General features: G+C 40.8%; 2 protein-coding genes across 4 annotated transcripts; one reads left to right on the top strand and one right to left on the bottom strand.

The window, feature by feature from the left end:
- Positions 1-44: 44 nt before the first annotated feature.
- Positions 45-14,120, bottom strand: scamp5a (secretory carrier membrane protein 5a). 2 transcript variants are annotated; one of them, XM_040025975.1, is made up of 7 exons: positions 9,392-9,597; positions 8,481-8,559; positions 8,259-8,378; positions 6,984-7,140; positions 6,798-6,899; positions 5,591-5,708; positions 45-3,556 (listed from the first exon to the last, which is right to left on the bottom strand). In XM_040025975.1, the coding sequence occupies exons 2-7, from the start codon at positions 8,485-8,487 to the stop codon at positions 3,368-3,370; spliced, it is 693 nt and encodes a 230-aa protein (XP_039881909.1). In that variant the 5' UTR covers positions 8,488-8,559; positions 9,392-9,597; the 3' UTR covers positions 45-3,367. The 2 variants fall into 2 exon arrangements, with proteins under 2 accessions (XP_039881909.1, XP_039881910.1); XM_040025976.1 differs by lacking the exon at positions 9,392-9,597 and adding an exon at positions 13,918-14,120 and having other exon boundaries at positions 47-3,556.
- parp16 (poly (ADP-ribose) polymerase family, member 16) lies at positions 13,176-21,906 on the top strand. 2 transcript variants are annotated; one of them, XM_040025973.1, is made up of 7 exons: positions 13,176-13,426; positions 14,116-14,312; positions 15,044-15,181; positions 15,265-15,471; positions 15,610-15,781; positions 17,956-18,100; positions 18,944-21,906. In XM_040025973.1, exons 2-7 carry the CDS (start codon positions 14,124-14,126, stop codon positions 19,077-19,079), a joined length of 987 nt encoding a protein of 328 aa, XP_039881907.1. In that variant the 5' UTR covers positions 13,176-13,426; positions 14,116-14,123; the 3' UTR covers positions 19,080-21,906. The 2 variants fall into 2 exon arrangements, with proteins under 2 accessions (XP_039881907.1, XP_039881906.1); XM_040025972.1 differs by lacking the exon at positions 13,176-13,426 and adding an exon at positions 13,438-13,643.
- The last annotated feature ends 704 nt before the right edge of the window (positions 21,907-22,610 follow it).

The raw sequence follows: 22,610 nt of genomic DNA, 5'->3' as shown, positions 1-22,610 counted from the left end.
CTGTATAGTACCCGTATGCAAACTCATCACATAACAAAACAGGATGCAACAAGAACTATTTAATATCTATTAGGGTAAGACCAAATAATACAAAAGTAATACACAAAATGTTTTCCTCGTTCACTCGTGGAGACGCAGCCCCCTCAAACGACTTATTCGACTATTTAGGGCCTACTGAATTTGTTGATCCATGGCAAATATTTACTGCACCTCAAGTAATTATATATTCATATATACTTATGATATAGTACATGTTAATACATTTTACACAACATACAGTACATGTGGGAATAAGATGGAAAATGGCTTTCAGAAGCTTTGATACAGTGGCATTAAGTGTATAAGCTGCTCCTGCTACACAATAACTACACAGCTGCAATTTCCATAAACACATGAATTGTGCCGTATGTACATATGGCGGAAAGTTTGGACTGATCCAAAGTTCACCAACTTACTACATACACAGGGAAAGTAGCTTATTTGTTCAACTTTGTGCAAAAAAATTCACATTTACGTTATAGAAATGGCCAGCTGTGCATTTACTAACAGATGAGCGGATGTATGGTACTTTTTACAGGGTTACACCTCCTTACTTCTGTGTGTGCATGTGCTGGTGAAAATGCTATGAAACTGTAAAATCATACAAGTGGTGTCCAACTCAAAAACAGGCTAGCTATTCATTTTATGACACTTTAGGTTGGGGTTGGTAACATTTTTCTTCCTGTATTTAAAGGCTGCACAACAGGACCCCAGCTGATTGTAATAACTCTACTGTTAGTATTGCTCCACTCTGAATGAAGTTTGCACCGATGCCAAGAGTAAAACTAGCGCAAATATTACTTACTTTTTTTTTCCAAAAACAAAAAGTATAGTAAAAAAAACAAAACAAAACAGAAAGACACAACAAATCATGTGCTTCACAAGCATCCACACGTCATTCAAATACACAGGAAAAAAAAAAGAGAGATAAACAAAACAACTAAAAGGTAGCACAACAAACAGCCTACTGGATACCACGTCATCACAATCAGACAAGACGACTCACAGATTTTAAAGTAACGAGGATTCAGATAACTTCACTGTTTTAAATCTAATAGTGTTCGACTGTACGAACCATCTACTGTATGCTGAAGCTTTCAAAGACTCGAAGAAACCAGAACGACACCGTCTCTGACTGAACACATTAGGCCTCACCGGGGCTACGCACGAATGTCCTTTTGTGATATTTCACTCCATAAAGAAATAGCTGGATTTAATTTAATATTCTTTTTTTTCTTTTATGTAGATTTCTTATTACACCAACTCATGGAATAACACCAACATCCACGAAATAACACACTAAGGCCCGAAATCCCCAATTTCAGAAACAAGGAGTCACTGAAGCATTTACACGTAGGGGTAAGCGGGAGAGTTTGCCAAAGGGAGAGTAAACATCCATCACTCCATACAATGTTATGACCACCTTACAACAATTATTACTATTACTTACCATAACCTGCAAGTGTTTTGGTTTTCTTTCATTTTGACCTTTATACTAACATCGATTTGGAATGTCTGACCAATAAACTCCAATCTTTAAATACTGCGTGTGCTTCACTTTAACATGAAAAAAAAAAATGAAATACTTGAACTAAACTCAGCCTGCTCAACATAAAACTAGTATGTAACGACAAAACCAAACATGGTCAATAGGGGCGATATAAGGAGACAAAAGCCCGTCAATGTTGAAGCTCTACAGGCTTTACAGGTAGAATTTAAAAACAGCTATTAGACTTTTCCTGAGAATGTAAATAAATCGACTTATACTGTCAAAAAGATCACCAAAACAAAAACTCCATATTTCTGTTTTTAAAATATTCATTTTAGTCGGTTTAACTTTCTTTTTCAATCAAAAAAAAAGGAAAGAAAAAAAGCAGAGAAAGATGATGAGTTTCTTTACTGGTATTTAAGCATAATTTAAAAAAAAAAAAAACCCAAAAGGTTACTTAAAATGTACCATAACCTTTAAGAAATAGGTAGTTTGATCTAATTCATTTCTTGCTGTAAGTTAAAAAGCAACCCCTGTCACATCTGTATGTAAATATGAAATAGCTTTGGTCGCTAACAGATTGCTGCAGTTGCCAGTAGTTTGCAAGGAAGATGCTAACTTGTCTACAAAAACTGTCTAACTGCTATCTGAGCTGTGGTGAAACGGAAAACGTTAGCCTTTAAAATAAAAGTTGTGCCTCAGCGGTGCAGCCAACATGTTTCAAAAGGCAGAACGTTCCTGGTTAAGTTGCACTTTTTCAAGTTTTACTGCTGCTAGGTCAATAGTTAGCGAGCATTTGCATACAAGTCAGCATCTTCAATGCAAACTAAATTTGACCTGCTAGCAACCAAAGCAACCACAAGGGAGGTTTTTGGTGTTGCACCCTTTTTTTTTTTTTGAGTGATTTCACCTGGTGACTATTGGCAATATCCAGGAACCACTTGCTAGCCCGTTGGAGAGTACATATTTTCCCCTTGCGATCTGTGGATCTTTCACATCTGTGAGAAACAGCTTGCATGACTTTGTCAAAATGAAATAAAATCTGCCTCTAAGAGCTCTTAAGTGACATATAACGAGCTAGTCAGATCATTAGAGCTATACTGCTAGCTATAATTGCTAAGAAGATTTTAATATCCTTGGATAAAGCCAAACTATCTGTTTCAGCTTCAGTTTCTGGTCTTTTTGCTAATTCAAGCTAACTGGCTGCTAGCAAAGATTAATTTTATAATACCCTATATATAACCCTGAAGCAAGAGAGTGAATTAAGGTGTTTCCCAAGATGGTCAAACTATTCCTTTAATGGGAAATAAAAAATTCTTGACATTTGTATATAAGAATTTAGCTGTTAGCCAAACAGCTAGTCCATTACATCAGCTGAGAAATAACTGTTTCAGCATTGGTGATCTTCAAGGCTAATAAAAGTAAAGACCCTTAACAATATAGCTGTTTCAGTCCCTTAAATATCACATTAAAGATCATTAGAAAATTTACAGAGTGACATTGGAGACCACCTACTCAAATAAACTGAAGATGCTCAGGGGACTGGGTCTACCTATTTTAGGCTATGTGTCTCTGTTGGAAAGCAACACCGACCAGCTACAACTGAGCAGCATAAAACAACAGCAACATTTTTTGTTTTTTAAAATAACTGTTGATTTAAATGTGAACCGAGTAAAATAATGAAATCCCAGTACATTTGCACCAAAAACATGACTTTTACATTGTTCTGTTTGAGTTCAGCATTACAGTGTTATAATGACGGGCACCTAATTCTGAATTGTGTTCTTAATTGATCCCTTTTTAGTTCTCCCACTCAGCCGCCTGGCCTACTCCTCTGTCCTACATGGGCTCGTCGTAGTTGTAGGTGGGAGCTGCTGAGTACTGATTCTGCTGCATGGCGCCTTGAGCAGCCCCCATGGCGGCCTGCTGGGCTGCCTGCTGGACATGGGGGTTCTTCCAGGCACCCGTAGCCCACTCCTCCTGGGCTTTACCCAGGCTGCCACCACTGCCGCGGTAGAAGTTATGCACCTAAAAAAAGACAGAAAGGAGAAATGGGATTCAACATGAATTTTACTCTCTATCAAGTATGACTTTTATTTTTTTAAATTTGTAAAATTGACCAAATTACCATAAAGAAAAGGTGAATTTTATTATTTGTCTGTAGTGGCACCTCATTTTTCGTGTCATGACCACATTATTGGCAACATTTACTTTCCAAAGAGCTGTTCCTAAGCAATTCTAGACTGAAAAAGATATATTTGAGACTTACACTCCCAATGCTTGTCATGTTTAAATAATGTTATACCTGCTGTAACGCAAGAAATTCCCAGCTTATAATACTAAATGATATCATCCTATATCTTAATGACGTTCTTAATGAAGTTGACACACCTTGTTAAGTATGTGACAATTCTGCAGTGGGATATTTATGATTATTTACTACTTTAATGTTGCATTTTAAATACACTAATATCTTGTTTTTGTTGAATTTATGGAATCACAGAACTAATGTAAGTACAAATGTTTACTTATTATTTAATAACCTTTATTACCAATATGAAAAAACAATAATGAAGTGGATGAAAAATCATCACTATGCTGCGGCCCACTTAAAAACCAGAAAATCCCATGAAGCCCACCCGATCTTAAATCTTCTGATCGAAACACAAGGCAAACTGATGTATTTCTCTGAAAAATGTATTAAAAACATAAACACAGGCTGTTGGCTATTCATTGCTAATCCTACCCAGTCTTAAGCAAAGTGTTAAGGCCAATCTGTGACCCGCCTGCCTGGGACACAAACTTTAATACAGGAGCGGTAAATTCAGGTCAGAGTAATGAGCACTATCACAACATAACCAACTGTTATTACCATTTTTACTTCACTTTTTATATGAATAATAAATTTATATAAATATGTAATGGTACATACTTGCAAGTAATTTCAAACTGAATTTCTGTCGTTCCTGAGGCCCCTCTTGTAATATATTTGCTTTGCTGTGCTTTACTAAAATCAAAAAGATAGTTTTCACAATCATCTAGTTTTTTGTCACAGTTTATTGGACAAAAGAGCTGAGTGCAGATCCAGAGCTGTGTGTTTATGCCACCTAGTCATGACTACCAATTGATTTATATAATGTCCATGTGGGCAGGCACAGCCAAAGGGGCATCGGACCCTCAATGACAATAAGTGACATCAAGACAAAATAACTCCTGGTGTTGCTATTTTGGGACCCGTTAACTTGGGATCCGCAAAGTGAAGCAACTACCAATGAGAGCAAAGAATACCGCTGATTGATATATGAGGGTGTGGTGATAGATGGACAGCATTCCCATGGTAAGAATTTGCCACAATGACTTAGCAGGTATAGTTAAAAAACTAGAATAATAGCCTTAAAGAAACAACAGATTCTAAAAGGTGGATGCTTCACACACATCTTTAATCCTGCAGCACAGAACAGTCACACCTTGACCAAAGCTTTAACGTTAGAACTCGGGATTAGCGTCATCAACTTAGATGCCACCAATCATGAAATATGGTCACAATCCCCTCCTCTTTTCAAGAGTTGTGGCTTCAAATGTTTTTGCAGAACACTCTGATGTCACAGTGAAATCAACCTTTGACATTTTGTATAGAAAACGTCATAATGTTATCCTATTAAACCTTACTGTAATATGTTGTCAAACACAGAGTTATAGAACCCCCCCCCCCCCCCCAAACAAAACAAACAAAAACAAAAACAAAAAAAACAGCCACAATAACCTCTGATCACCAAGTTCTAATAAGTACTTGGGCCCCTCATGGATTCCTTGCATTCACCAAAAAGGGATTTAAAAACAGCCTGAAATAAATAAATATCACCTCCAAAAATTTCTGTTGCTAGTGCAAATGAATCAAATGTCATGTTATCACTGCTTCCCTTTAAGTGCGAAACAGCGCTGGCATTATAATACAAGCTAATTATTCAATGCTACTTGGACTGGATTGCTATCTTTCACTTGATAATACCAGCACTAACTGATCTAATAATTTCTGCGACCAGGTAAAAATCAGTCACTCACCTTTGAGAGGGCGATGAAGGATAAAACAGCCACTGCAGTGAACATGATGGTGGGAATCAGCATGACCACAGCTGAGCCAATGTTGGTGCTGAAGAAGGTGATGGTGGCCAGCCAACCGCTGAAGAAGAAGCACAGAAGAATCATCATATGCTCACAATACGCCATATTTAAATAATACATTAAGCTTGATAATTCTAGATAATTCTGATATTGGATTTTTAAGATTGATACCAAAATATTTAGAGACTATTGTTAGAAGCTGTGAATTACTAATCAATGCTGTGCCTAAAGCCTGATGTAGACTTCTGCAGAAAATCTACATCCTAACTTTACAACCAGAAACCCCTCTTAACCCTACATCGCAACCTTCCATGCCATTGAGCCAGCATATAGATACATTTCTTAAAAGCTGAATGTCAGGTTACAGTGTAGAGTTAAAAAGAGTTTTCAGTTACATCGAAAGCTACAGCATAGATTTCCTGCCGAAGAATAATTCAGGCATGATTCTGTTCGGATCAGCTGGTTGTTGTGTTTGTGGAGTTCAAAACAGCCTGATCAAAATGGAAGTTGTAGAGAGCCTTGTGCTGGACAAACTCTGTGTTTGCCTAAAGGGTGTGTCTCCTGGGGTTGCTGTAGCTCAGGAGGTATAGCAGGCCGTCTGCTAATGGTGGTTCGAACAAAAAGGATTTACAAGGGGTAAAAAACTGCTTGTATACCTGCCTTTTAATATTTCCCATTTCTCTTCAGTACATTAACGTTAAAGAGAGGTTGAGTATATTACAGTATACTTATGTGGTGGTGGAAAACCCGAACACTAACTCTAAACCTAGGCGAAGGGAATATAGTTATTTCATTTGTTAAATTATTTTCCCATATCTTGGCAATCAGGGAACAAAGAAAACAACCATGCATCAAAGTTAATCATATTTTATCACCAAAAAAATGATTTAAGAATTAGGAGTTAAAGTTTGATGGCTTAGACCTCAGAAGGATAATGAACCTCTTTAAAGCCTCATTGGTTTAGAAAAAAAATATTTTTTGAATGAAAGTGTAAGCTTTAGATTAGATTACAAAGTATACCCCTTGATTCAGGTGCTTCTAGAATCATCTTTAACAACAATAAGACAAGAAATAAACTCTATACATGCCAGTTAATTTCCATTTCATCTGTACACATTACTTTTAATAAACCAGTACAAACTCTTACCACACTCCCCAGCCTGGAATGCCAACAGTCTGGATAATACTGATCACCACCTGGGCCATGAAGACGAAGAAGAAAGCCATGAAGTTGAATGAGCTGTCTGTCCTGCGTGGAGAGACTAATCGTCAGAAATGATCTGATTCAGCGGAACAGCAGGAAGAAGTGTAACTCAGAGGGAAACACGCTTACTTCAAGGCCTTGTAGATGGGCCTGAACCAGCACACGTAGGAACAAGGGGTGAAGAGGATGAGCCACAGGATAGCCATGCCAAAGTTGGTAGCTCCACCGCCTCCACACATCCATGCCAGGCAACCAATCAGATTAACAGCTAGCGTAGCACTATGCACTATCAGCGTCACAGAGAGGAAGAATGACAAAAACATAAAAGAGTGAGGAAACAAACAAACAAACAAACAAACAAAAAAACGCTACAGCAAACACCCCGCAGGCTCCATCATTACTCATAATTCAGCAGGATTCAACTACGCACTGCCATATTTCCAGTTCTACATTCAAGACTTAAACTACAATAATAAAATATGATATAAAGGTACATTTTATTCAGCACACCATTTCCACCAAACATAACATATACTCTAAACTATCTTTTCACCAGACTTACATTTTTGCTTTAAATAGCAGCACCTATGTGATAATGAAAAACATACCATAATACTCATGTGACTGTAATAACTTGACACTACTACCTACTTTTACAATTTATGTACAAATTATGTTCTTCATTAATGAGTTAAGAGTTAGTGGATCTCAGATAATAGTGGGGAATAAACAAAGAGCATAAATGTTTTTGGAAATTATTCCTATCGTTCACTATAAAACTGTACAATAACTCCTCTTTCTGTGACAGGTGACACCTGTCAAGCCTAAGATTGCACACACATACTTCTGTATTATATTCTAAGAGTTATAGCATACATTAGAGGTGAATGGAACAATCCAAGTATCAATACTATCAAATATTGGTATTGGATTGTAACTTTGTTTCACAATGTACCATTTTTCATTTTGTACCCCACTGATTTGTGTAAATAAATTATTTTCTTGGGAAATTAAAAAAATATAGCTGAAGTCCTGATTTTCTGCCCGTGGGACCTCGATTGGGCTTCAGATTTGTAAACAGTTTGTCAGTCAAACCACAAACCACTAAGTAAATGTATGAGCTAAATCATTTTCAAACTTTACCCCTCAAAATAAAAACCACAGTAAAATGAAAACGGTGGTTATCTGGCTCTGTGACATAATGTGAGACCGGCCAATCTAGTTTCCCAGCTGCACAGAGTGTTTGCACTCTTTAGTTCTCATAATATTTTGGGTAAAACAAAGCAGCCCAGCATGACGAGGAAGAGAAGTAGACAGGTTAACGGGTTACAGCTAGATGCATGCAAATACCGACTGCTTCCAAATGCAAAGAAAATAAAAAGCATTTCCTGCAGGTACACTCACAGATCCAGAGGTAGTAGAGCCTCTTGCACATAGTGCGGTGTTGGTCTGGGATCTCGTTGAAGTCTTGGTAAAAACATGGCTTAAGGGGGATGAAGCGAGGAAGGGGAGGGAAGTTGTTTTCTAGGACACAGAGACGTGATTTACTGCTTCACATCAAGAAGAAATCAAGTCAAGAGAGGTGCATGAGCTTTTATTCAACCTTTATAAAAGGGAGAAGCTCACCTGCCATGATTCACTGCTTTCCGCCACTTGTAAACCAGGCACACAGACTTCTTCAATCTCAGCTGCCTTGAATACCAAACTGCAGAAAAGGAGAGAAGTGCATGATTAAGTGCAACATCACTTACTATCCCGGCCCTGCTTTTAAGCAACAGGCCACAATAGGAGTCTTTGACATCCTGACACGATTTGGAAAGAGGAGGTACCCATGGTGGTACCCAGCCTCCAGAGGAGCATCAGATAGACTGAGATGAACCTGTTTTCTTGGTCACATATTTTAGCGGTGTAATGCGCGCTCCAGGACACAGTGTGGCCTTGTCGTGATCTCGAATGCATATCCTTTGGGATTCAAAATAGGCGTTTGAAAGGCCTATTGATCTTAAAGGCTGGATTATATAGATGTTACTCTCTGTTTATCGCGTTCTCCTTGCTAAGCAGACCATAATCAACTACCTTCCATATTTAACTGTGTTAGAAAATCATATTTGTAGCGCACGTCATGGTGGACGCATGGTGTATTGAAGGGCATCTTTCTGGCACAGATAAACCAATCTATGCCACGAAAATGCTGTCTGGCTGAAGTTGCTTTTATTCATTGTGAATCGCCGGCTGTCTTAGACGTGTATTTCGTTCGGCTGACGGCAGTGATGCTGCAGTGGGGTAGTGCATTGAGATTACAGGCGATGGAGAAGCGTCCTTCAGCCTGCGCGAGAGGCTGCTGCATCGGGGCTCTTGTTCATCATCCGGACGTCGAGCAAGTCGAGCACAAACTCCTCGCAGTAAACAGCCCGGCCTACAAATTTCGAGGTTTTACCGAAGCTAGAATCCGCTAAAAAAATAAAATAAAATAAAAAATCCAATATTTTCCCTCCCTCTCTAGCTGGAGACCAATGAATGAAAATGCGGTGTCCTACCTCCGGTTCAGTCCGTGAATGTCGCTAGAATACCTCCGTCCGTTTAAATTGCATCCTACGATTTCATCTGTATTAAAACACAGTGGCCGAAACAGCTAGATCTGGCGCTAATCACACGAAAATGTCGCGTATTTCCTCAGATGATGGGGTTGGGAGTAAGAGGCGGGCACGTGACGTATGGTCTTTTCATTACGTACATACCGGCCCCCTCCTCGACGCTGGGTTGTGCCCGGCCGGGTAGGACCAGGGCCCTGGAAAAACAATGGATTTGTTGCTGACCTGACCTGACCAATCACAAAGGAGAAATATTTTAGCTCTTAACCAATAGGTTGACAGTGTTAAAAATCAGAGGAGGCATTACACAACCTGACCTGATTGGCTGCCTGTTATCAGCTACTTCCATAATAAAGATACCGTTTTACTAGTAGTATAAATACATTTCAATGTACAACTCTTTTCCCAGTAGTGGTAGTAGTAGTAGTAGTAGTTTTTAATATATATACAAGTGCAATAAAATAAAACAAAATAAAACAAAACAAAATAAATAAAAACACACTTGATAAGTAGAATTACTTTTTTTTTTTGTAATTTTGCATCTGTACACCAAGATAATGGATTTCAATTCAATTGATTCAGGAACTTTTTTTTATGTACCCCCTATTTTCAGAGGGTCGAAACATGTACAATTATACAACAAGTTATTTGATGATTAGATGAGGTCTGTTCCCTTGTTATTCCGTGCATTTAGTAGCAGTGCACTGACATGCTCAATACGAAGTCTAAAGAGATGTCGCTGCAAGCAAAGGAGACACTCATTAAACAGCTGGCAAATCATCTCAAGGGAGGAAGTGCAGCATTTGGTTATAAATTCTAGACTTCGGGCACCAGCTGCAAAATATTTTCATCCAAAAACAATAGTATTATAGTACCTTTACCTGAGGTACAACAAGTTAATATGGACTGGATCAATGCTCTTGTGCTTTTCTCCTGTGCTTGACTACAAATTTGCTTCACAGTAAGTTAAGTTTATTCCAAAGAAACCACATAATCAGCATGGCTGAAATTGCTGTGTGCAATTAAAATACTTATCAAGCTGAAAAGATACTAAGGAGTAGTAAATTATTTATAAATGACTTATTGATCACTTTTATACCAGGCTGCGAAACAATTCCCTCATGTGACTTGATTAGTATTATTAGAAACTGAGAAACCATAAGCAACCAAGGGATTTCTTTTATTCAAAGTACATATTCTGCTAACTTGAACATGGGTTTCAAACTTAAATGAGCTGTGGGCCACTGCTGGCACTGTCATCTCATGTGAGGACCATTTTAGTGTTCAAGTAGTACAAAAAACAAACAAACAAGAAAACACCCACAAATATTTCTGAGTTTAGTGTTTGTTGTATAAAAATCTACGGAAAGACCAAAAGACAGTAGTCTATTCCACAGGAAATGTTTGGTTTTCTTGAAGGAATTGGTCTGGTAGATTATTTAATTCTATTTAAGAGTAATTGATGGATATAACATGTCTTTGAAAACAGATTTGAAGGAAGGGAAACAGAAAGAAAAGGCTGAGGTATGCCCAACTACACAAGAACTGGACTGTAGAACAGTGGCAACAGGTCAGGAGAGAGAGGTATAGCAGAGTGTCTACAGCCACCTGGAAAACACAGTGGTGTTTGGGATCTTCGCAAATTGATGGAATAATGAACACAAAAAATACCATCAGATTTTGATCCACCACATATTACCATCTGGAAAACGTGATTCAAATCAAACAGTGGATCACTATTAGTCATAGACTGGCTTTCCCAGCGCCTGGACCTCATCATTACTGAAGCAGTGTGGGAACATCTAGAGAAGGCAGGCATGTCATGTGCCTGCCTGCTTCAAGTCCTCCACCATAATCCCTGTCCCCAAGAAACCTAGGATCTAGGATCCCAAGAAACCTAGGATCACTGGACTAAATGACTACAGACCCGTGGCTCTGACATCTGTGGTCATGAAGTCATTTGAGCGCCTAGTTCTCTCCCATCTCAAGACCCTCACGGCCCCCCTCCTGGACCCCCTGCAGTTTGCATATAGAGCCAACAGGTCTGTAGATGACGCCATCAACATGGCCCTACACTTCATCCTGCAGCATCTGGACTCCCCAGGAACCTACGCCAGGATCCTGTTTGTGGACTTCAGCTCTGCCTTCAACACCATCCTTCCAGACCATCTCCAAGGCAAGCTTTCCCAGATGAATGTGCCTGATCCCATCTGCTGGTGGATCACTGACTTCCTGACGGACAGGAAGCAGCATGTGAGGCTGGGAAAGAATGTCTCGGACTCCCGGACCATCAGCACCGGCTCCCCTCAGGGCTGTGTTCTTTCTCCTCTGCTCTTCTCCCTGTACACCAACTGCTGCACCTCCACCCACCAGTCTGTCAAGCTAATCAAGTTTGCAGATGACACCACCGTTATCGGACTCATCTCGGACGGGGATGAGTCTGCCTACAGGAGGGAGGTTGAACGTCTGGTGTCCTGGTGCAGCCACAACAACCTGGTGCTGAATGCCCAGAAGACAGTGGAGATTACTGTGGACTTCAGGAAGCACACAGCTCCACTCCCCCCCATCATCCTGACTGACACCCCCATCACCTCTGTGGACTCGTTCCGCTTCCTGGGTACCACCATCACCCAGGACCTGAAGTGGGAGCCCACCATCACTTCCGTCATTAAAAAAGCCCAGCAGAGGATGTACTTCCTGAGGCAGCTGAAGAAATTCAACCTGCCAACACGGACGATGATGCAGTTCTACACTGCAATCATCGAGTCCATCCTCACCTCCTCCATCACTGTGTGGTACGCTGGAGCCACTATCAGGGACAAACAGAGACTGCAGCGTGTTGTGCGCTCTGCTGAGAAGGTGATTGGCTGCAGACTCTCATCTCTGCAGGACCTGTACACCTCCAGGACACTGCGGCGTGCAGCTCGGATCTCAGCTGACCCTTCTCACCCTGGACACAGTCTGTTTGACCTGCTCCCCTCAGGCAGGAGGCTCCGGTCCATTCGCACCAGAACCTCTCGCCATAAGAACAGTTTCTTCCCCTCTGCTGTCGGACACATGAACAATAACCATATGACTGTTCCCACCACTAACACATGACCCTACGCTGTGTTCACTGCATCATTCCATGTTTGGCACTGATCACCACCTGCACTCATGTATATATCATGTATATATCTATCCACTTAGCACTTTTAATTCTTATTCTTATTTTTATATTTTTATGACAGTATGTTGCACTGAAGCACCGCAGCAATTTCCTAATGTTGTAAACCTCCTCAACATCTGGCAATAAACCCTTTCTGATTCTGATTCTGATTCTGAGAAAGAGTGGAACAAAAGGCAGCGAACATTCAAAAAAGACCTCTGAATGCCCTTCAAGAAACCTGGAGAACTATTTCTGAAGACTGCTTAAAGAAATGATAAGAAAGCTTATCAAAGAGCGTTCAGGGTGTGTTGAAAAACTGATATGTTTATATCAAATATTGACTTTCAAGCGTATTAGAATGGTCCAAAATCTTTTTTTTTCTGTACTTCAATGTACTGTATGTTTGCACTAAATCGGTGTGCCTAATAAAATACAAAGAAATGAATGGCCTAAGACTGTCTATCGTGCCACCCCAGCAGCTGAAGCACTGTTTAGTTGCTACTGTCAAACATTAGATGGCTCTCTGAAACATCGGTACAGTTGGTCTCATGAATCCTGCCTTCGCGTGCCCTGTGCAATGTTAGACTCCAGGTAGAATAAACGTTTTAAAACAGCAGACCGAATACACATTGGCATTGATGCGGAAATTAATTTTGTGCTCCGTCTTTGTCTCAGACTGCCTCGACAGCACGGCTCACACGCTTTCTCAGCTGCACATCTGTCTGATGTGTTTCGTATACGGTTTCCAAAAGGCAGAACTGTGCTTGAACGCAGCAGTGCCTGAAGCTAACGCTAGCTTTCCCTTCAGTGCTATGAGTTAAGCAAGACTGAAGGTAAGGGCAAAAATTATATTTCTAAACAAGGTCTGTCAAATTTAACTCATACGAGTGCCACAGTGATGTATTCCCAATACATACGGGGACCTGCAGTTGTCCGACAAGGCTTTATTTAGTGAAGAGCGGCAGTTATGCTCTCTTGTAGTGGCTCAGCTAATGTTAGCTACTCAGACGTCGCTTTCTTTGCATAATATTAATAACCAAATACAGAAAGGTAAGACTAACATTACAAATCAGCATTAGTAACTATAATTGAACTGTCACTTTTGTCCTAATATTGACTTTATAAAGATTGTATTAAACCAAAACAATCTAACTTAGCAAAAGCTAAAGTATGTAATTGTTCCAGTAGATGAGCTGAATTTAGCTAGTGTCCTAGTTTAGCAAACTAAGGGTGAGGTGTAATGTCAGCGTTTGCATCCCAAGCAGAACATCTTTCAAAGTAAAAGAAAAAAGGCAGCGAGATGCCACACTGCCACAATACTCACCAAAAAGCTAAATGTTAAATTATAGCATCCTCTTTGATTTGAGGATTTGAGTGAAATAAACTACAAGAGCCTTGATAGTTGAAATCTTCCAATGTGTATAATTATGAGGATTAAAAACTTAGTCATTGTTGACTGCAGACTTGCATAAAGCGGAAACCTAGACCTTGGCCATGTGCTATCTTATCTCTTTGTACACAGTGCTGGGAATGCAGCCACCGCTGCCACCTGAAGCAGTCAGAGAGCTGGTGTGCTCTTGCCTGCAAAGAGACCCCGTAGCAGCAGACCTGCGATGCAGCCTCTTCGTTGCTGCCACTCAGAACTACAAGAGAGACTCTTTGCTTAGACCATTCCCTCCTCGTTACTTAAGTGGTGACAATAAGGAGTTTGAGGAGTTGGTGAGTGCTAAAGTGATTGTCAAAACCTCTTGAAGATCCTAGATTATAGTCACTGGTAGCCTATGCTTGCCTAAGTGCTCCTCAGTTTAATCATACAAGCTTTAACCAGCCTCAGGGGTAGGGTCAAGATCACCAAACCAACAGCAGCAGCGCCTCTGTAGTTCAGCCATATATTCATTCACTCAGGTGACTGATCAGAATGATCACCAAGCTTATGGACAGAGGTATCCTCGCACAAGGACACTCATTAACATGAAAAGTGATACAGAGCTTTACATGGCAACTAGAAAAAATAACATGCATGCACACATCTACACAAAAGGGGAAGACAGAGGGATGGCAGACTCAACAGTAGAACATAAAATGTAGCTACTTCAGAAAAACTATACCCAGCAAGTAATCGGTATCAACTCTCAAATCCACTACCACTCATATAGCCTGACCTATGATCCTGTGTTGAATGATCGGGAAGAAACAAGAATTGTTTATTTTCAGTTGTGATATGGTCTGCTAAGATAATTGAGAGAACTGATCAAATGTAACATGATATATATCCACTCGGTGGCAGTGATGTGCTGTTAATGGTAGCTTCATGCCAATTATTACTCATAGATGAATTTGTGATCATTTCATGTCTTTGGTGTCTTCTCACTTTGAGAGACGTGTGTAAAAGAGACATTTGAATCTGTTTGTGGTAATATGATAAAAGGAAGGAGTTTTTCCTTCTCCAGCTGGCAGATGTGAGCTCGTTGCCTGGTGTGAGAGACCTGGTGAGACTACGACCTGGAGAAGCAGATCATCATTTGGCCCTCGCACACTGGATTCTGTCTTCAAAGAGCTTTGCTGTAAAGACACTACAGAAGGAAGAGGTATGTTACAGGCATAGAGAGATAAACCACGAACTTGCACAGCTTTCTTCTTTGCTCAAGCGTGTTTCTCCGATCTTCACTAGTACGCCAAACTCTGCAGCCTGACGGAAAATGAAGGGATGTCTGCACCCGTGCCAGACTTCCTCTTTGAGCTGGAGTACTCTGATCAGATGAACGCGAGGTTTGAGAGGACGAGGGAAGGACGAGATGTTTTCTATGCTTTCCACGGGAGCCGCTTGGAGAACTTTCATTCGATTATTCACAACGGCCTGCACTGTCACCTCAACAAGGTCAGTGTACCGAAACCTTATTTAAAAAAATTGTTTTTTACAGATCATGAGGAGCAAGGCAAGTTTAAGAGGATGCTGAAGGGCTGGAGTGTAAATCAGAGTGATACATTGTGCTTACATGGACATTTTTCATTGCAGAACTCGGTGTTTGGAGAGGGGACCTACCTCACTAGTGACCTCAGTATGGCTGTCCTCTACAGTCCCCACAGCAGCGGCTGGAGAGAAAGCATTCTAGGTCCACTGCTGAGCTGTGTCGCCTTGTGTGAAGTCATTGATCATCCAGATGTTAAATGCCAGGTGAAGAAAAAAGGTATGTTTAACAGTCAGGTAAAAGCAGTATGTCTCCAACATGGATTCCAAAGCTATGAGGAGGCAACAAAAAAGTGACAGTTTATGAAAACACCTGAGCTATCAACAATTAGCAATAAGACATATGGAGTAAAGAGGTCAAAAATGTGTGCATTTGTACATATATGACGCATCACAGTTTTTAAATAAGAGTGAATCAGAGAGACTGGGAAGAGAAAAGGAACAGAGCAAATAATGGGAGACATAATTCGGTGGAGTGAGCAGAACCAGAGCAGAAATGGGCGAGGGACTTGATGGGTGAGTGATGTTAGATAGGGATAACTTCGAATGACACGTCATGTAACAAGGCTGTAACAAAATTAGTATTTGTTGTTTGATACTTGAGTCGTGATACTTCACATAGCAGAAAATAATACCTAACGATCAGCCGGCATAAGATGGAGAAAGAGAAAGGTGGTGGGGATCTGGGTGGTGCTGATGGGACCAAAACAGCTGTGGGTACCAAGCCTGCACTAATGATCATGTAGACGATGCACAGTGATGTTTTTAAGTCTCTTTGCTTGCATAAGATCCACCAAGGCTCCTGTGCTAACTTGGTTAAAACAAGGTACTTTTATTGCTTAAATACCTATATACACTTCCATCCATCCATTTTCTTCCGCTTATCCGGGGTCGGGTCGCGGAGGCGGCAGCCCAAGCAGAGAAGCCCAGACCTCCCTCTCCCCAGCCACCTCCTCCAGCTTGTCCAGAGGAACACCAAGGCGTTCCCAGGCCAGCCGAGGGATATAATCTCTCCGGTGTGTCCTGGGTCTGCCCTGGGGCCTCCTCCCGGTGGGACATGCCCAGGACACCTCACCCAGGAGGCGCCCAGGAGGCATCCTTGTCAGATGCCCGAACCACCTCAACTGGCTCCTTTCAATGTGGAGGAGCAGCGGCTCTACTCTAAGCCCCTCCCGGATGGCCGAACTTATCAACCTATGTTTAAGGGAGAGGCCAGCCACCCTTCGGAGGAAGCCCATATCCGCCTCTTGTAGTCGCGATCTTGTTCTTTCGGTCACTACCCACAGCTCGTGACCATAGGTGAGGGTAGGGACGTAGATCAACCGGTAAATTGAGAGCTTCGCTTTTACACTCAGCTCTCTCTTCACCACAACAGACCAGTACACTGCACCAATCCGTCTGTCGATCTCCTGCTTCCTTCTCCCGTCACTCATGAACAAGACCAAACTCCTCCAACTTGGGGCAGGAACCTGTCCCTGACCCGGAGTACACTTTTTCCATTTACTCTAACTTAAATGGTAAATGGCCTGTATTTATATAGCGCTTTACTAGTCCCTAAGGACCCCAAAGCGCTTTACATATCCAGTCATCCACCCATTCACACACACATTCACACACTGGTGATGGCAAGCTACATTGTAGCCACAGCCACCCTGGGGCGCACTGACAGAGGCGAGGCTACCGGACACTGGCGCCACCGGGCCCTCTGACCACCACCAGTAGGCAACGGGTGAAGTGTCTTGCCCAAGGACACAACGACTGAGACTGTCTGAGCCGGGGCTCGAACCGGCAACCTTCCAATTACAAGGCGAACTCCCAACTCTTGAGCCACGATCGCCCTCAAAACACTTACAAGTCACTTTCATTCATTCACACACACACATTAATGCACGGCTTTATTCTCTTGTCTTTTAAGCACTTTTTACCTCTTACAAACACTCATGTGGATGCACTTCGTCCAGTATCTTGGACAGGGACACTTGGACCAGCCCACTGGAGTATGCATGCAATCTGCTTTCCTGATTCACAGCTGACCTCCACTTATCAGGAAGAGTGAGGACTTAATGTCCAGACAGGCTGGAGTTAGGGAAACAGAAAAATTCACTGTTGCCAAAAAAATGAATTGGCAAAGAAACCCCCCCACCAAAAATACCAATTCAGGGAGTCACAAAGTACTGCAGAGAGTACTCATGGTAGCGATACTGCTCTTATATGATGTAATATGACACGTTGTGGGTAAAAAAAAGTTGCCTACACTTTGTCTTGAATTTATTTCGGACCTTTATGCCTCTCAAAACACTCAGTAACTGCATAAATCTTTCCAGGAATGTTCTACCTGCTTATTGCTCTTTAAATCAGAACCTATTAAAGCCTTCCGCTCATTTTTCATTTCAGATTCTGAAGTTGTAGACCGCCAGCGCTCGAGGGCAAAGAACAGTGAAGGAGGGGATGTACCACATAAATACTTTGTAGTCACCAATAATCAGCTTTTACGAGTCAAGTACCTGCTTGTTTACTCTCAGCAGAGGCACCTGTCTAGGTAAGACTTTTCTGGGACAAATGATGCAGTTTGCTTTTGTGTACTGGTGAATAGGCAACATTAGACCTAAAAATGCTTTCATACAGAACAGGATTGGCTGACAAATCAGAAATTCAATGTGAAAGTTGTGGAAAGGTCACATTTATTTGAAAGTCCTCCAGCACGCAGTCTCAGTAATCTGATTACAGCCCACTAAGAGCAAAGAAGAGAAGCAGAATACAATTTTTTAAACTTTTTATCTATTTTACTCATTCATTTACTAATTCAGATTAAATAAAAGAGAGTATAGTGTTGAGCAGAGACAACTTTCCATTGAAGAGTATCTGGGCTTGGCCTTAGAGTGAACTTCAGTGTAGAGCTGCTACTCCTCCAGTTGATGTGGTGGATGCTTCCTGGGTGCCTCCTATGTGAGGTGTTTCAGGCATGTCTACCCAGGAGGCGATCCCAGGATGGACCCAGGACATTCTGGCAGTATTTTTTCTATTGGCTGTCTTGGGAATGCCTCAGTGTCCCCCTGGAAGAGCTAGAGGAGGTGGCTGGACCAGGAGTGGTGTAGGCATCTCTTCTTAAACCCAGAGCTGGATGGACGCGAGTAGCCACTTGAAATAAAATAAAATAAAATAAAACAGGGTCCAGATCCAAGGTGTACTTTACCTCTTGCCCAATGTCAGATTGGCTCCAGCTCCGCTGTGACCCTCATTTAATGAGTGGTTAAGAGAACTGACAGATAAATAATCAATAGCATGAAAGAAAATGAAAATGTTTGCTTGTTTTCATCCGGAGGTTTGTTAGCTCGCTCTTCTGTGCTGATGGTCACCGTGCTTTTCTGTTTTTCTTCCTCAGACATTCCCGCAGCCGCTCGTGGCTCCTCAGACACCATTTTGCCATCATGATGAGTCTCTACCTTCTGCTGCTCGTATTCATCGGTGCCTTAAACTCCAACACCTTTGTATCCTTTTGGAACAGACTATTCAGGTGAAACGACAACAGGACACATGGCATGGATGTTTCTAATCCACAGTGCCTTCCTGCCAAGATGTTGGCTGAAGGCATGAGAAAAAGAGTTTTATGCACCTTTCTACTGTTTTCTCTTATAGTTCTTTGCTTTGTTTGCAATATGTAATGTAATATAGTCATCATTACTGTAAATGCAAGATAACATATCGTTTCAGATGGGAATCTTGTTATGTATTGATTTTAATGAAATCTGTATGAAGATCTTTGTTGATTTTAAGACAATTGCAGTGTTGCTCCTTGAGTTTGAATGATTCAGTAAATAATCAGTTTTATAGTTAATCTCTGTTACTGTGTTGTTTCAGTCCTCCGAGGACACAACGATGGAGATCATCCTGTTTAAATAATCAGTGTGTTTTGGTTTTCTCTCTCTGGTTTGATGTGCAGCGAACTCCTCGTTAACTGAGCCATTATTATCACTAATCAGTTTTTCTGGCCTTAATGATAAACTGAAATTCCACTTTTAAATTTTTAAGATTGTCATTGTCTGTATTTTGGAAATTAATAAATTGGGATGTTTTTAAATCTTTTGTTTTTAAGTGTAGATCAAATATAGTGGTTTTTATTTTAGTGTATACATTCGGTTTTGGGGACTGCGGCGTTGTAGTATGGATCAGTAGATATTCAGGGTTGTCATCTAAAACCACTGATCTCTGAATCATCAAAACATAAAAAAACAGTACCTAACTCGTGGAATGACAGTTTCATGTCTACAGTAGCTAAAAACTTGGAATCTTTCGATATATGTTCTTAAAAATTTGAGGAAACTGGAGATGTGGATGACAAAAGAAGAAGTGGCAGACCTAAAAAACAAACAAACAAACCCTCTAATGCAGATGAACAGTATCTGAGAGTCATGTCCTTAAGAAATATGAAACAATTCCAGCAAAGACCAGACACAGGATCTGAGAGAAACAACTGGCCCTTCAGCTGATCCATCTACTGTTCATTGAAGCCTGATCAGAAATACTCTCAGTGGAAGGTTGGCTGTCATGAGGCCATTCTGAAGGAAGGAAAATGGCGACGTTAAATTACACAAGAGGTGGACTGAAAATCAGCGGCTTGGTTCAAATCATTGTCAGTATGTATGGAGGTCAGTAGAAAGGTACAACCGTGAGTTTCAGCTATCTGTAAGACACGGCAGAGGCTCTGTCACGGCTGCATTTCAGCCAGTGTTGTTGGAGGTCTTGTTAAAATTTCTAAATTGAAACCAGATTTGATCCACCATCTGGAGTGTGTCTCATTTCTTCAGCATGACATCGATCACAAACGCAGTGCCACTGCAGTAACAGCGCACCTGGATAGAAAAACGTACAATAAAGCACTATCAGTCATGGACTGAGCTAACTATAAAGGTGGCCCAGGAAATAATGATTTTTATTCCCTGTGTCTTGGTGCTGTATGTCTATGTATTTTTGCACATTTTGATAAATGATTGCACCTATGTCCCATATTGATAACAAAATATAAAAAAGCGAGGGGTGGCTCAAAATCTTTCACAGTGCACATGCTTTTATTTCCATACAGCATAAAAAAAGTGTTAAAGCATCAGGTTAAAATGAATTTGAAATACTAACATCTCTAATGTAAACAGTGTTTACAGAGCGAGGCACCTCTTTCGAACAGAGCGTCGTTTCTATTGTTCTCAGCTTTTTGTGTTGCATTCAAACATGGGTTACCTCTAACAGGGGCAAATTTATTACTGCTGGCACACAGACAGTCCTCTTTTAACTGTGGTACTTTATCAGTAAGAAAAAAGTGAGAGTGATATATGGGTTTGATAACACAGGCGGCCTGCTTTGGTGACCGATCCTGTTTTCCTAATAGATACCCGATGTGCTGATGTGTGTGTATTAACAGCCCGAGAAACGTGCAAAAGAGAATTTGTTTGTTTGGTTTTGTGGAGCAATGATGTAAAGCAAGACTTTAGCTTAAATCAGGGTTCTCATTAAGAAATGAAGACAACCAGGAGAACACTTTGTGTCAATAAATAATTTCATTTACTCATAAATAACCGATGGCACAGTGCTTTCAGTCTTAGTTTTCGTTTCCTCAGGTGTACTTGTTATGCTGCACAAATCTCTGTACTTTAATTAAACATCAGATATTATTCCGATGTCTCGTTATGTCACGGATGCAGCTTACTAACAAGTTTGAAAGAAGATGAAAGACATTGCAAGCCATTGTTTTGGTTTAAAAACCATTCCCGTCTTGCGAAATCCTTCAGATAAACTGCTTCTGTTCATCAGAAATGGCTCACATTTGAAGGCCACAGAACAAACTGCCCATTGTTGGTCCACACTTTATTCCCTTTATGTACAGGCTTCATTATTGCTGCCTCATAAACTGTCTGTTATTCAATAACCATCAACTGTGAGGGAGCTCAACTTGTTTATCAAAAAAAACCTCCCAAAATGAGAAGCAATCAGAAGAAAGGGAATCTGTATTATTCCACTAAATGTTTGTGCCTCACACTTTGTTTTCTTCATAAAAAAAATTCATGCATTCACAATGTAATATTTCCCTGTAAAAGACGTGTATTGTGCAGGACTGAACTTGAGGCAGGTCTGCAGTCAGGTATGATGTTTGTTATCTTTGCCAACATTTGCTCCAAAACTCCAAAACCCTCACTTACAGATCGAGGCCAGAGCAGACCTGTCAGAGAGTACAATCAATCAATCAATATTTTATTTCTATAGCACATTTAAAATGGACAGTGTCCATCAAAGTGCTTCCTACAAGGTAGCCAAGCAGATTACAACAAAAGGCAACAAAAACAGTTAAAACAATTATAGTTACAGTTACAGTTACATAGCACAAATGCAGACCAGGTGGAAGTCCAAACTAATTTGCTTCAAAAGCTAGATGGAACAGGCGAGTTTTTAAGCGTGATTTAAACGTTCAACACAGTCCACTGGATGGTTTTGCAAAGCAGGAAAATAATGATGTCTTATATAAAATGCTTTGCTATACATGATGCCTTGCTGCAAGCATTGCTACACACAAGTGAAAAGGTGTGGAAAGCATTCAAACACCTCAGAAACTTGTTTGATAAAGAAGTAAAATCTCTTTTTGTTGTTATTTTTGCTTTTATCTGTTGATTGCAATGTACATTCATTGCCTACTTCATTAGGTATACTTGTTCAGCTGCTCGTCAACACCAATATCTAATCAGCCAATCACATGACACCAACCACATGGAGCAGGTTGTCTTTACCCTGCTTGGTCAAGATGACCTGCTGAAGTTCAAATCAAGCGTTAGAAGGAGGAAGTGAATTTGCTCTTGAGTATTTCAGCGCTCATATGGTAGGTTCAAAATTTGGCATAAACCGCACAAATGAATCATGAATCCATCCTGAGTTGGATCAACAGTTGAAGCTGGTGGTGATTTGATGTTTTCTCAGCACACTTTGAGCATTTTTAAATGCCATAGCCTACCAGGTACTCCTGCTGCTCATGTCCATCCCTTTATAATCACAGTGCACCAATCTCCTGA

The sequence above is a fragment of the Simochromis diagramma genome, unplaced genomic scaffold (genome assembly GCF_900408965.1).
Source record: "Simochromis diagramma unplaced genomic scaffold, fSimDia1.1 OVJJ01000293.1, whole genome shotgun sequence".
Taxonomy (NCBI): Eukaryota; Metazoa; Chordata; class Actinopteri; order Cichliformes; family Cichlidae; genus Simochromis; species Simochromis diagramma.
Note: the sequence above shows the minus strand (reverse complement) of the source record. Positions and strands in the feature narration are given on the sequence as shown.

Excerpts from the sequence above, each read along its gene's own strand:
- scamp5a (XM_040025976.1), bottom strand. Across the intron at positions 7,141-8,258 it reads GCTCTACTACCTCTGGATCT|TGCATAGTGCTACGCTAGCT; the intron begins GTGAGTGTACCT and ends TGACGCTGATAG. Across the intron at positions 5,709-6,797 it reads ATTCCAGGCTGGGGAGTGTG|CGGTTGGCTGGCCACCATCA; the intron begins GTAAGAGTTTGT and ends CTTCTTCTTCAG.
- parp16 (XM_040025972.1), top strand. The coding sequence starts at position 13,586 with ATGTTAGCTACTCAGACGTCGCTTTCTTTGCATAATATTAATAACCAA. Across the intron at positions 15,472-15,609 it reads TGCACTGTCACCTCAACAAG|AACTCGGTGTTTGGAGAGGG; the intron begins GTCAGTGTACCG and ends TTTTCATTGCAG. Across the intron at positions 18,101-18,943 it reads CAGCAGAGGCACCTGTCTAG|ACATTCCCGCAGCCGCTCGT; the intron begins GTAAGACTTTTC and ends TTTCTTCCTCAG.